The 14,758-nt window shown below is 34.7% G+C and overlaps 2 protein-coding genes across 3 annotated transcripts; both read left to right on the plus strand.

The window, feature by feature from the left end:
• LOC111016795 (protein SOMBRERO-like) lies at positions 1-2,351 on the plus strand. Of its 2 annotated transcripts, none has more exons than XM_022292316.2 (4): positions 1-103; positions 815-999; positions 1,113-1,390; positions 1,660-2,351. In XM_022292316.2, exons 2-4 carry the CDS (start codon positions 828-830, stop codon positions 2,206-2,208), a joined length of 999 nt encoding a protein of 332 aa, XP_022148008.1. In that variant the 5' UTR covers positions 1-103; positions 815-827; the 3' UTR covers positions 2,209-2,351. The 2 variants fall into 2 exon arrangements, with proteins under 2 accessions (XP_022148008.1, XP_087979179.1); XM_088123053.1 differs by having other exon boundaries at positions 1,666-2,351.
• A 3,118-nt stretch (positions 2,352-5,469) lies between these two features.
• Positions 5,470-13,427, plus strand: EMB2742 (CTP synthase family protein). Its single transcript, XM_088122774.1, has 23 exons — positions 5,470-5,879; positions 6,069-6,251; positions 6,412-6,491; positions 7,212-7,298; positions 7,399-7,449; positions 7,540-7,657; positions 7,749-7,805; positions 7,907-7,971; positions 8,130-8,213; positions 8,295-8,345; positions 8,422-8,484; positions 8,549-8,595; positions 8,723-8,792; positions 8,896-8,958; positions 11,479-11,568; positions 11,635-11,673; positions 11,776-12,003; positions 12,076-12,161; positions 12,284-12,332; positions 12,418-12,498; positions 12,599-12,692; positions 12,886-13,218; positions 13,272-13,427. Exons 2-22 carry the CDS (start codon positions 6,134-6,136, stop codon positions 13,056-13,058), a joined length of 1,794 nt encoding a protein of 597 aa, XP_087978900.1. The 5' UTR covers positions 5,470-5,879; positions 6,069-6,133; the 3' UTR covers positions 13,059-13,218; positions 13,272-13,427.
• Positions 13,428-14,758: the final 1,331 nt, after the last annotated feature.

A 14,758-nucleotide genomic window follows, 5' to 3' on the forward strand; every position in this document is an offset into this window, starting at 1 on the left:
CTATACTTCTTTTTCCTTTCACCTTCTCTTCTCTTCTCCACTGCCCTCTTGTCTTCTCTTCTCTTCTTCCTCTCCCAGACTGAAGTATTTCCTCAACAGCCAGGTTTGCCTTTTCTGTGTTCCTCTTCTGCTTTCTTCTTCTGTCCAATTAATGTTTTCCTTTTCCACTCTTGTTATTATTACAATTGTCTTTGGAAAAATTAGAGACAAAATTAAAAAAAAATTAGTTGATGTTAGTTTAGAATTAAGAACTAACATTTCTCTTTGCTTGTGATCTCTGTGTGTGAGAGAGCGCGCGCCCACGTCGCATTTTTCTTTTTGTCCCCTCGTATATGAAGGCTAAAAGATGTAACTCACTACTCTTGTTGCTTGTTTCTTTTGTATCTTTCAATAATCTTCTTTGTATACTTTCAACCTAAATTAGGTTTGTGAGTTTGTTTAAACCTCACAAATAAAAGAAATCACAATACAGGAGTTTTAACCTCACCAATAAATCCCACAAATTGTAACTAATGAGTTAATAATTGTGTTCGTATATAAAAGATCATTTCTTCGAAATATTTTGGGAGAAAATAAATTAAAGTCACATTTCGTTTTTCCCTTCTTCTTTTTTTCCTTTTAAGAAAAAAATAGTTCAGATCTGTTTAATCTCGAAACTAGCGCCTACAGACCATGCTACAAATTAAGTTTTCTTCTTCTATATGTTTGTGAAAATTTTAGTGGTTTCTTAGCTAGCCAGCTGGAAGTATATATTTCTTGTATACAAATATTGTTTGAAAATTTTGTTGATCCGCGTGTTCATGGATTTGCATAGACAAAAAAAGAGGATGATCCCGGAAAATGGACAACAGTTGACAGTTCCTCCAGGCTTTCGATTCCATCCAACAGATGAGGAGCTTCTTTATTATTACCTTAGGAAGAAGGTTTCGTATGAAGCCATTGAGCTGGATGTTATCAGGGAAGTGGACCTAAACAAACTGGAGCCTTGGGACCTCAAAGGTTGTCTATTTTAATTATTATTTTGTCGTTGCTGCATGGAACAACGAGTAACGTACACGTACATGCAAATTAATGAACAAACAAGTAATTAATATATGAGTGTTTGTTTGCAGAGAAATGTAGAATTGGATCTGGGCATCAAAACGAATGGTATTTCTTCAGCCATAAGGACAAAAAATATCCGACTGGAACTCGAACTAATAGAGCAACCAGCGCCGGATTTTGGAAGGCAACAGGGAGAGACAAAGCAATTCACACGGGCGGCAATTACAAGAGGATTGGCATGAGGAAGACACTGGTGTTCTACACAGGTCGTGCTCCCCATGGCCAAAAGACTGATTGGATCATGCATGAATACCGTCTTGACGATGACAATCCTGAAGTTCCTCCAGTATGTACCAAACCATCATTTAAAAAAAAAAAAATTTGTTCTTACATTTTTCTCCCCAGGACAATATTACTAGTGAGGAGCCAAATATTTATCATTAATTATATAGAAAATAATATTTGGTTCAGTAAGGAGATGTTGTATACTCACTACCACAACTAAGAAGAATGTAAAATCATATATTTTTTATACATGTCAATTTTTTTAATGGGTGGTCCTAGTGAAGTATTTTCCAAAGGAAAGAGGTTTATGGTTTGTTTTTTTGTGTAAAGCTGCAGGAAGATGCGTGGGTGGTGTGCAGAGTTTTCAAGAAGAAAAGTCAGAAGCCGGAGGTTTCGCAACAACATGAGTTGGGTACCGGTTATGATAATACGAAGCTGGGTATGGGTAGTAGTTCTAGTTCGGGTGAAGGAATAGGAGAGCTAAGAAATAAGCACGTGCAAATGCAAGAGGCATATAATGATTATGGCTTTGATGGGTGCATGCAGCTGCCGCAATTGTTTAGTCCAGAGTCGTCAGTTGCATGTCCACCTATCTCTTTAAACGCCGCCGTAGACAGTCCTCAAAATACTTTGTGGAGGCTAAGTTGCGGGGTGGTGCAACATGATCAGCGATTGAACACTACTGATTGGTCATTCTTGAATAAGCTGCTTGCTTCGGATCAACACTACTCCTACCGTGCCAAATCTACGCTTAATTCGGATCAGCTGCTTCCTAATCCCGGACACCCTAACTTCAAAAGAAATCCCTTTCCCTATCCCTATCCCTATCCCTATCCCTATATTGGCTCTGACGCCGACTATATCAAATTCTCCAAGTAAGGCTACGGGAGATCAGATCACGCAGTTTTATTATTGCAATTGTTGCCTACGCTTAATAATGGATTCATCATTTTCATGGCCTGTTTAGTATTATTTCATTTCTCAGAAACATAATTAGGCCCTTTGGTAAATCTCCTTTCTTTCTTTTTAAAAGAGTAACACCAAGCTTAATTATGTAAAATTTTTGGCAGAACAAAATTAAGTTGATTTTTTTTTAATCGTTATACCATTTCCATGTTTTTTGAAACCTAAATAAAATCACTATTTTTACTTATAAAATGCATATATAATAAATAATAAAAATAAATATAACATAAAAATTTGAATGTTTAATTTAGAAGATTAATTTTCATATGAAAATTTACTTTTTTTTATTTTAAAATTTTAGATGCCAAGAAACAGAGATGTGACTATTAATTCTAAACATGTTTATATTTATTTTTTACTAAAAAAATTAAAACAAAAGAAATGGTAATACAATTCTAATTTTATTTTATTTGAACGAGGAGTGAAATGAGTCTAAGACTAGAAATAGAAAACAATAACATTATCCAAATTAGCCTAATTCTGGGCTAAAAACAAGATAGGGCAAGAAAGAAGAGGGGTTAATCAAATTCAACAAAATTTTATTATCCTTAATTAGTTTACACAAATTTAAAAAGGAAATAATAAAATCAAATAGATATAATTTAGGTAAAATAAAATTTTAGGCTATGATAGTATTTGATGGAGGCTAGGTTTCAAAAACTAACACTTTAATAATCCCTACATTTTAAAAAATCGTTATGTCTGAAATTATAAATCGTTTGATTCTCTTTGTATTTTCAGAGAAACCTCAAATACTATGGGAGATGATCAATCAGTTGGAGTTAGTTTTGGGCTCCAACCGGCTGACCACTGATCGGAGCTTGTCGGTGTTTGAAAATCCTATAACTTCGATTGTAGTCGGTCAATTTAGAGATGAAGAAATGGAGACGATAAATAGAAAGAAAGAATAACAGAGGTGGAGAAAGAGAAAAATGGAAGAAAAAGGAGAGAATAATAATAGAGAAAAAGATGAAGAGGAAGACGAATCTCGATTAAAAAAACAAAAATAGAAATTAAAAAAAAAAAAGAAGAGAAGAAAGCCAGGGAAAGAAAGAATAAAGGGAGAGAAGCACTGACGGTCATTCCAAGTTCTCAACTTCTTTTACAGCTCTTCATCTTTCTAAATGGATTTTTACAAAAGAAAGAAAGTGAGATGGTGAAAGGATCTCATGGATTTTTACAAAAGAAAGAAAGTGAGATAGTGAAAGGAAAAAGAGATGAAAACTACGCAGAACTGAGATGAAAAGAAAGGAAGAGAGATTGAAGAGATTTTTGAAAAATTTTAAAATTAAAAAAACAAAAATTAATGCATGGGAAAGGCGCCCATGATATTGCAACACATCTAATGATATCAATTATTATTATTATTATTGTTTTATATATGCTGTGTTTAACATATTCGATCGGTTTCGATCAGAAATAATATATTTGACTCAACCCAATGACAATGAGTTGATTTTTATTTTATGATAAATCGACTCCGATATATCAAATCGACCAACAGACAATGGCTCAAACTCCTGCAATGGCAACAATCAGCACCTTTAGGAACGAACATCCATTAGCCAGAGAATCGGTAGATGGATCGACGTCACTACATAGAACCGTCTCCCGTTGCCTCAGAATTTTGGAAGGAAGAAGATTTTTTGGAAATAGAAGAAAGAGAGAGATGAAAGAGAGAAAAATTATTTAGGAAGATATATATATATATTGAAATAGAAGGAGGAGGGAGGAAAGATGGAACAAGAAATTGATATTTTAATAAGAGAGAAATAAGTAATTTCACATCAAAGATGACATAAGAAAAATAGAAAACATTTGTTTTGTAACATAGGCCAAAAGTGAAGGTTTCATTTGGTAACGTATTCATTTCCTGTTTCTTGTTCCTATTTATCATTTTTTGAGAAATATACATGTTTGGTAACCAATCCCGTTTCTCGTTTCTAAATTTTGAGAAACGTTTCCAAAAAAGGGACCAATTTTTTGAAACTATGAAAAATAGTTTCGTTTTTGCCGTTTCTTTCTTTATTTTGTGTCCAGGCGCTGTCTGAAGTTAAATAAAATATTTGTCTTATGGTTTTAAAAAGCCATCAATGGCCTGGTGGTGCATATGACTTCTTTTGTATAAGAAGTACAGAGACCGTTACCAAACGAGCCCGAAGTGACCCCTCCAAAAGAGTGTCATATATATATATATATATATATATATATATTAAGTTTTGTAGTTTTTAAATTTAAAAATAATTAAAACTAATTACTAAACTAATAATTTTCCTCGATCTCTGTCCAAAACGAGGGTTCGTTGATCTGGACCTCAGTCCCATAGTTGGAGGATGAGGTGAAGATGATGATTATAAATTTTTGCAAGGACAAAAAGGGGGAGAAAATCTCGACCCTTATTACATTGTCATCTCTATTCTATATAGATTTCTCTCTCTATAAATTGGAAAAAAAAAACCCCTCATATACGGAGAAAATGGGGGAAAGCCACGAAGAAACTAGCTTTGAAACAAATGAAATTAAATAGAAGGAACAAGAAGGATCCACCAAATAAGATACTTAATCTTCCCTTTTTCTGAAAGAAAAAAATAAACTAGACAAAATCGAAGAAACGAAAATGATTCGAGTAAATGAAAAGGAAAAAACAAATGATGAATGAGAATTCATCAATCTATAAAAAGACTTGTTTTATGAAACTTTTTACTTTTTGGATGGAAATTGAAAAAAAGAACTCGAAATTAAAAATAGATATAAAGAAAAGTCTCTATTTTGAACTAAAAATCTCTTCAACTCTATAATTTTGATGGAGGCTTGAATTCTTGTTCAGAGACACGTGCTAATTATCATTGAGTTATTAATCGTAATTTTATAATTATTATTATTAAATATTTGATGAGAGAGAGAAATATAAAAAAATTATTTTTTAAAATAATAAATTATCAAATATTTAATAATACTGAGGATAAAATTGTGTCTATCTCTGTCAAAGTGTATTTTTTCCCCCAATATTTTAATCCGATCTGCGAAATACTGACAAAATAAAATTGAGGATAGCATGGCATGACAATCGAATTATTTTATACACAAATACAAGGGAAAAAGAAAAAGAAAAAACTTGGTGATGTTTAAAAAAAAAAAAGAAAGAAAAAACTTCGTGATGCTCTCTCCTGTTTCATATTTATACGTAATTTCTTTCTTTTGGTTCAAGTGCGTTGTTCTTCTTCCTCAGCCACCGCCGCCCACGAGACAGAAGGGAGGGAGGCACAGGTATACAGGAAAAGTTTCTCCCCGGCCTTTGGAAAAATCAGATACGGCTATTGGCAAAAGCTTCATCGTTTCCAATCTGAAGAACCCGCCGGACGCCAGCTTTCATGCTTATCCCATTCCTAGGTTGATTCATTCCAAGATAAACTCAAAATAATATTTTCTTTTCCAATTCTTTCCGAGGAAGACTTTAGATACAGTCTATAAAAAGTTCAACAATCACAGAAGGTTTTGCTGGAGAGAAAGAAAATGCACGAGCAAAAGAAGAATGCGGTAAGAGGCTGGGCTGGAACTTTGTAAAAACCGTCACTGTGAACGAGGTCGATTTCTCATTAATCTCTCCGTTCCTACGTAACCTAATTATATTTCTCTAATATCAATATTCCACCCATCCCCGACCATTTATATCCCTGTTTGTATTCTTCGATATCATCAGAACTACCTACTTACTCCAACCGGTATCTCTAATGCAAAAACTAGGTTGAGCTAATGCCTATTTATGCTTGCAGCATTATCGGATTTTTGCGTGGTAACCTCCATTGAACTCACCATTCTCCTACGTAACGTGAGGAATATGAAGTACGTAATGGTTACGGGAGGCGTTGTTAGTGGACTGGGAAAAGGGGTCACTGCTAGTAGTATCGGAGTCCTCCTTAAAGCTTGTGGTCTTCGAGTTACTTCCATTAAGATTGGTATTTTAGTTCCTCCTAACGTATAATGGGCATAAGTTTATCAAAAATGTTTGTCGGTTTGCCGTCGCATCCTCATTGTCCTTTTACGCTTCATTTAACACAATGTCGAGTCTTAATGTAGGTGCTTTAACAGTGTTCTGTGTTTCGCTCATATCTGCAGATCCTTATCTAAACACAGATGCTGGTACCATGTCTCCTTTTGAGCACGGTGAAGTGTTTGTCTTGGATGATGGTGGTGAGGTAAATTGATGGCTTTATCTGTTTTAGCATGCATGATGAAACATGGTCGATGCCTTAATTGTTTCCCAAAAAAAAAAAAAAACAAATTTCACGTTAAGTTTTCTGTGTATAAAGTCGAGTCCCTTGAGGTCTTTCCCTGTTTTTGAATTTTTAAATGTATTTCAGTTCATATCTTGCTTTATTCTTCTATGTGTGAGTTGAGGGACACTCTTTTTTCTTATTTTATTTTCATATTTAAATATTTCCAACTGGAATACACTATTGAAGTTTTTGCTTCTTGATGATCAGATTGAGACTGAGTTCTGTTGTATACAGATAATTAAAAACCTAGAATATATACTGTAACTTTTGGGATAGAGAGATCCTGTGATGTCAGGCTCTCTCTCTCTCTCTCTTTTTTGTTTCCTTTTTTTGCTATTTTGTGGGGCATTTGGACCGAGAGGAAAATTTTTAAGGTGTTTAGAGGTATTGGGGGAGGTTTGAGAGCTAGTTAGATTTCATACCTCTCTGTGGGCGTCGGTTTCTAAGACCTTTTGTAATTACTAGTTAGCTGCACTTTATTATAGGTCGGTCCACTTTTGGTGTGCTTGATTTTTTTGTAAGCCCCTTATATATTCTTTCATTTTTCCTCAAATGAAAGTTTGGTTTATTATAAAAAATCTGCTCTTCTATGAAATTACTCCGTTTCATAGATGTAAAATAAGTGGTTTCTTTTTTAAGGTTGACCTGGACCTTGGAAACTATGAACGGTTTTTGGACATCACGCTAACCCGTGATAACAACATCACAACTGGAAAAATATATCAGGTACATTGCCTCTCTGTGTTTGCGCACCTTCATGTTTATAGAGTAATGCCTGCGGCAATACCATTACCTAGATTTACTTCCTCCCTCGATATTTTGACAGTCAGTGATTGACAAGGAGAGAAGAGGTGATTATCTTGGGAAGACTGTTCAGGTCTGCTACAACCTGGTGTTGTTATGTTCTCAGTTATATAATCTAATGTTAATGGTACATTAATTTTAATTTTAATTTTATTTTTCTTAGGTTGTTCCACACGTTACAGATGCAATCCAAGAATGGATTGAGCGCGTAGCAATGATTCCAGTAGATGGTAAAGAAGGTCCAGCTGACGTGTGTGTAATCGAATTGGGTGGCACCATAGGTACATCAAGTTCAAAGCATGTTCTAGAGAAACTCCTTTTTATTGGAAAAAACTAGAGCCTCTAGCCTCTGTTTTGTTTTACTTCACGCAGGAGATATTGAATCGATGCCATTTATTGAAGCACTTGGGCAATTTTCGTACCACGTAGGTCAGAGTTGTTTATGTATAAGCTTATTTGATCATATAAGTTAATCTTCTTTAAAATTTGTTTGAGGAACCTGCTTCTTTGCCTAACATGTCTTGTTTTAGGTCCTGGAAATTTCTGTCTGGTTCATGTTAGTCTTGTTCCGGTCCTCAATGTAGTTGGTGAACAGGTAAGCATGAAATATGTGCCTTCGACTCATTTGTTTTGACTGTGCCATTTGTCAAAGAAAAGATAAAGAAAAATCAGGCACAAGGTTATGCATCTTATTGAATTAATTTTTTAATGATTACTGATTTTCCTGATTATTTTATTGATTTTAAACTATAGAAAACTAAGCCTACTCAACACAGTGTTCGAGGGTTAAGAGGACTGGGATTGGTCCCAAATATTTTAGCTTGTCGCAGCACAAAGGTTTTCCCTATCCCCTTTTACTATCTTTAGGGGCTTGAGACTGCAGTTAGTTCATAATCTGACTTTATTTGGCTTTAACAGGAACTTGATGAAAATGTTAAGGAAAAACTTGCTCAATTTTGTCATGTGCCGGTACTATATGAGAATCTTCTTCAATATGCTCATTTGATGCTTTGGGGTTGTTTCTAATCAGTTGTGTTCTTGACAGGCAGAGTATATAATTACTCTCTATGATGTGCCAAATATCTGGCATATTCCCCTGCTATTAAGAGTAAGTGATTTTTTAGTCATATTTATTTTTATGCGAGGAAAGACTAAACCATTTTATTCAACAGGATCAGAAGGCTCATAATGCACTCCTAAAAGGACTCAATCTTGAAAGGTTAGTATTGCAAGAAATTTTGTACGACATAAAATCTTTATCTAACGTCACTGCATCATATCTGTCTGAATCTCTTGGATGTATTTTCACTAAAGACAGTGATCACCTAACATTTACGAATTTTCAGTGTAGCAGGAGAACCTGATTTAGATGGATGGACATCTAGGACAAGGTTATATGATAAATTGCATGATTCCGTGGGTCTTGAGAACTTATCTAATTTGTTAAACTTTATCCTATATTTCTTTTTTTATTTAATTATTCATTTTAATCTTTGTTTCAAACTCTGGAAATAAATAGGTCAAGATTGCTATGGTTGGTAAATACACAGGCCTTTCAGATTCATACCTCTCTGTATTGAAGGTAGGTCTCAGTACATGAAACCTTTCCAACCCCGCATGGGGCGTAGGGACCCTGTTTTGGGGTATGTTGAAATTTAAAATAACTACTGCATTTTGGAGGCTTTGCTGTCTGCTAAATTTCTTGCATAATTATTGTTAATAATCATCCTATTTTTCAAATAATCCATCGTGAATTCTATGCTTTGAAGTAAATGATTTTTTTTCTCTGATGTAATGCTAGCAATTTTATGGCTTCGTAAATTTTAAGTCCATCTTTTATATGCATGCATCGATGAATAGGTGTCTGCGTATATAAAATCTTATCTATGTAACGAGTTCTTACACTACGAGCCACTAGTCCATAGTTTTGAGCCTAGGGAACAAAGAAGCATATAGAACTACGAGGCACTTTATTAAGAGTCTGTCTTGTCTTTTTCTTTTTTGTTCTTTTTTGGTTTTTGTGGTGGGACAAAGATCTTCATTAAATTAATTAAGAGTACTAGACTGAGAGGAGACATACATGTCTGCCTCTTTGGTATTAAGAATGAGAAATTACTATTCTCCGCTCCTTATTGCCCAACCTGATAGTGGATAGCTAATGCATAATGCATTTCTCACCTAATCAGGGAGCGGATAGCCTCCAACTCATCCTACATGATTAGAAAGCCTTGATTGTTTAGTTCTTTGGGGAGGGTTCTCTCTACCCTCTGCCTTTAGGCTGTCTCTCTTTGGGATTCTTCCCTCTTTCTATACACCTTTTTGATGTTTCTTATCAAAAAAAAAAAAAATTCACTTAGTAAACGAGGTTTTATGATTGGTCCATGGCTCTTTTTTTTTTCCCTGGTATGAAACAAATATTTATTTGATGGTATGAAATGTACAAAAGGCCACGAGGCCAAATTACAATAATACCTTCCGATTTGTGATAAGGTCGTTTAGAGAGTAGCTATTGAAAGGAGAAAAGAAACATGTACACCAACCAAGAGCTAAACAATAACTCTATCAAAAGAGGTTTCAAAAGAGAGGGATTCGTCTGTAGGGACAATCTTCACTCTTATAAGTAGCTTAGATAGAATGGCGCAGCCAGGTCGCAGGGGATGGAGGGGAATGCCGGGGCAATTAGGTGTCGAATCTAGATTTTGAATCCTGCTCCTGGGGCGTTACAAGAATAATTGCATAAAAATTTGAATAAAGAACACACTAATGAGAGGCCTCAAATTTGGATAATTCATAATGCCCATTACAAGTTGCACTCAGACCTTATTTCAAAGATGATTGCTTTGATGTCATTAACCCAAAGCAACTGAACCAATGGGGATAGAATAGGACCATTGAGAAGTTGAGCGATGTTGAACCGGAATCTTGTAGAAAACCCACTGCATACTAAATTGTTGAAGTAAGAGGAGCCAACAATTCAATGAATAAACACATCTAAAAAATAAATGTAGTTGATCTTCAATGTCTTTGTAGCATAGAACACAAGCAGAAGGGCTGTAAATGACAAGAGGACAATATTTTTTTTGAAGGACTTCAGCAGTATTCACCCCTTTTTTTAGCAAGATCCACACAAGCAGAAGGGATATAAATGACAAGAGAACAACTATTTTTTGAAGGACTTCGGCAGTATTCACCCCTTTGTTTAGCAAGATCCACAAAAGAATGACACACTTTTGAGACTTTTAGATTTCCAAATAGCTAAATATAAATCATTAGGCATGGGCGAAATAATTAATCATTAAGTTGATTGAGAATAATCTTGAAGGTGCTATCTTTTAATGCTTCAAATCTTCTCCCAACCTAGTTTGTACAAGAACTAATATCCATATTCGAAGAGTTTTGTCTAACAGCACCAGGCATATGATTTGAAAGTCTACCGCCTTCTGCAATTCGCACTAAAGCAATCCCCAACTTCGGATCTTGAATTTCAACTACGGCTGGAAGAAACCCATAGCGATTGGTTTTAACTTGAATTAAAGCCTTTGAACAATCAATAAGGTTTAGAGTTTGATAGGAGATGCTTATCTGACCTCCAAAATGGCTTCCCAAGGCTGTTAAACATTGTCTATTCCAATACTTAAGAGGTAAGTCATGTGTACTTATCCAACCACCATAGCTTTCAAATACCTCCTTCCTGCTATGCTTTTCAAAGTTCCAATCGTCTATAAATGAAAATTTTCAATCTTTTGCCATCTAAATATTTTATTACAAAAGCCATCGTATTTAATAAATTGAGATAGCCAACAGAAAAGCAAGTTTCCCACGTTAGCAAATCTTTCCACAAGGACTAGTATTTTTTTATATTTTTCTTAAGGGCCATTACAAACTTCATTCTAAAGCTTCTCTTCATGCTAGAATTTTGTAGAAGAAAGGAACGGGGAAGCAATTCTGTTTCTATAGTTCATGAATGCAAATTTTGTCCCCTCTGTTTAAAATGCAATGTATTCCTGCGTAATTTCTTTCCATTTTTTAAAGACCATATTTTATTTAATAGGCTATATCTAAGAACTCAGATCAGAACCTAATATTTAGCCTCATGGTTCAGGCTCTTTTACATGCTTCTGTCGCTAGCAATAGAAAGCTTATTGTGGAATGGGTTCCAGCTGGGGATCTTGAAGATATATCTGCCAAAGAGGTACATTTTGTCCTAAAGTGGCTTCTCTGCCGTTGATATTTTAGTTAGTTTGTTCATTTCTTGCAGGCCCCAGAGGTTTATAGAGCTGCATGGGAACTCTTAAAGGTGCCCTAACATGTTTGAGTTTGTTTGTAAATTTGTTTTTCCTTCTCTCTAGTTGTAAATGTTAATTTTTCTGCACTTATCCAGTCAGTACTATTTTTTCAGGGTGCTGACGGTGTTCTAGTTCCAGGAGGTTTCGGTGATAGGGGAGTACAAGGGAAATTACTAGCAGCCAAATATGCTCGAGAGAATGGGATTCCATTTCTGGGCATATGCCTAGGGATGCAAATTGCTGTCATTGAATTTGCCAGATCTGTTCTTGGTGTACGTGATGCTAACAGCACAGAGTTTGATCCTGAAACCACGAATCCATGTGTGATTTTTATGCCTGAGGTGTGCACTTTACAAGTTTACTCAAGTTGCTTCCACATATCCTGTGATCTTGAGTTCCTGTTCTTATAATAGGGTTCAAAGACTCATATGGGAGGAACTATGCGTTTAGGGTCGAGGAGAACTTACTTTAATGTTATGAACTGCAAATCTGCAAAGTTGTAAGGACCTCATATTGACTGTGTGGCTCTGTGGAAGATTTTAATTAACACGTGTTGTGATGAATCTCATCTCTCATTCCTCATCTATAACTTACCTCTATTATTTTGAAACTTCGTTTAAGGTATGGCAATGTAAAGTTTGTTGATGAGCGGCATAGACATAGATATGAGGTATTCTTTTAGCTTAGTTGGAAAGATTCTGTATGTGGTCTTTAGTTAGCTGATGAGATACCTATATTCATTTTTCATTGGGTAGGTCAATCCTGAAATGGTGTCTCAACTTGAAAAGGCTGGTTTATCTTTTGTCGGCAGTGATGAAACAGGTCGTCGTATGGAGGTATGCATTATTTTAAACGATTGTGAGGACACATTATCTACCGTTTTCCAGTATTTGGTTTTTAGTCCTGAGGAGTATATTGTGTTTGAACTTGCTTTAGATTGTTGAGCTGGTGGGCCATCCATTCTTTGTAGGAGTTCAGTTTCATCCTGAATTTAAGTCCAGACCAGGGAAACCTTCCCCACTCTTCTTAGGTACTGTACTTGCATAATCGGGTTACTAATTTATTCATAAGTTTCTAGGTTGAGGAATTCACAACATTAATTATGACTTATATAATGTATTTGATTACTTCTGCTTTTAGTTCGGAAGTAGACTGGCAATGTTCCATAGGCATTATTTTTCACGTTGCTTCATGTTGTGATGGTACCAAATCTCGTATTGCAGGGCTCATTAAAGCAGCATGTGGCCAATTATCGGCAGATGCGATAAGCAATGGCCACACCAAGATAAAGATTCTGCAAAACGGACACAGCCTGAAGTCTACGCATGGGTTATTAAATGCAGCATATGGCAACGCAGTAGTTTGCCCTTGGAAAGATGCAAACCACCGTTTATGATGACAATGGTCGGCTTATGTCCGGAGGATTTAAGTGAAGGCCCTTGGGCTTACTGTACAGTTGTTTTATGGTCTAGTTTAAGGCTTTATCTACAAGATGAAGCTGGATATTTTTGATGTTAGTGCAGCACTAGTTCTCTAGGAATATCGATTAGGGTAACGTAAACATGTTTCAAAAAGTGGTTTCAACTTTAGGACAATCGTTGGCGGTAAGAGAGTTTCTTCATATTTCTGGAAGTCTAGAAAATTTTCTTCTGCAGTTTTTTGCCTTGCATACTTGGTATTTATGAGTTATGGACCCAGTTTACTTATATGCTTCTTATGACTACTAGTTCACTCGTAAACAAATAAATCCAGGCAGGTTGTTTTACGGATAAAAGCAAGCATGCACCCTGTGCAATCTATATATTAGATATTATACCATGAATTTAAGGTTTGGCTCATGATTGTCCGACTTTACTATGTTTAGTTATCTATATTATTTTGATGTTTCGTAAAGATTATATTGTAATTTACTTTGACAAAACTTAGAAAAAATGTGCCGTTTGTAGACATAATTTTTGAAATTTGACCAAAACCTCCCGTCATAGATAAACAATACAAAAAAAATCTTTTTATTCCTCCCGTCATAGATAAACAATACAAAAAAAATCTTTTTAAATGGGAATAAGCACCTCAATTATTATTGTTTGCATTCTTAATAATTTTTGTATTAGGAGTATATAATATTCTTCGTACGACTAAAATTCCTCTTATTGAGTCTTAAAATTTTAAAAGTAGATAAGCAAATCTTCACTTAGAAAATAAATGACCGAATTTTTATTTAAAATTTTAAAAGTAAATTTACTAAAGAAAGAATCCAGAGATTTAACAAGTGAATTTAGTGTTTTAGAAAAAGGAAACAAAAAGGTGACAAGACTCTACTGCTACCATTCGGCACGAAAATAAAACATTAGAACTATAAGAGTTAATTTTCATGTTCTATACTGGGATTACCCTACAAATAAAGAGTCGCACTATGGAATTTTGTAATATAAGAGTTTCCTGATAAATAAAACAAAATCTATATGAATCACCTAATAAACAACTTGTACAGAACAAAAAAGCTTGTTCTACATTAGTAGATTAATTACAACTAAGCAAAAGCCAACATAGCATATCTCAATAGCTTAAAGCCTTTATCTCCAAACAAAAAGTTGAGAATTCAAAACTCCATTCCCATACAATGTTCTATAGAAGAAGAAAAAAAAAAGAATTACCACTAAGCAAAAGAGTTACACAGTAGAAATTTTGCATTAGAAGAGTTGCACTGCCTAGTACCCAAAAAAAAAAAAAAAAGTTTTGGCAACACAATTACCCAGTGAATGAACTGTTGATAAACTGCAAAAATTACATCGCACCGCATAACCCATATAAAGGATGGTAATAACATTATGGAATTAGAAGACTTATTAGACAAATAAAGAGTTGAGTAATAGTTACTTGATAAGGCATTGTATTGTACAACATGGTACATAGTAAATAAATATAGGCTAAATTACAAGTTTAGTTTCAAAATTTTCAAATTTGTAGCTAATAAATTCTCAAAACTTTGCCCAATAAACCCCTTAACTATAAATAATGTCTAATAGGTCTCTAAACTTTCCATTATATTAACAAGTCCTTCAACTTCTAATTTGTGTCTAATAAATCATTGATTGA

The sequence above is a fragment of the Momordica charantia genome (genome assembly GCF_013281855.1).
Source record: "Momordica charantia cultivar OHB3-1 chromosome 4 unlocalized genomic scaffold, Mcharantia_2.0 BLBB01000004.1, whole genome shotgun sequence".
NCBI classification, from domain to species: domain Eukaryota; kingdom Viridiplantae; phylum Streptophyta; class Magnoliopsida; order Cucurbitales; family Cucurbitaceae; genus Momordica; species Momordica charantia.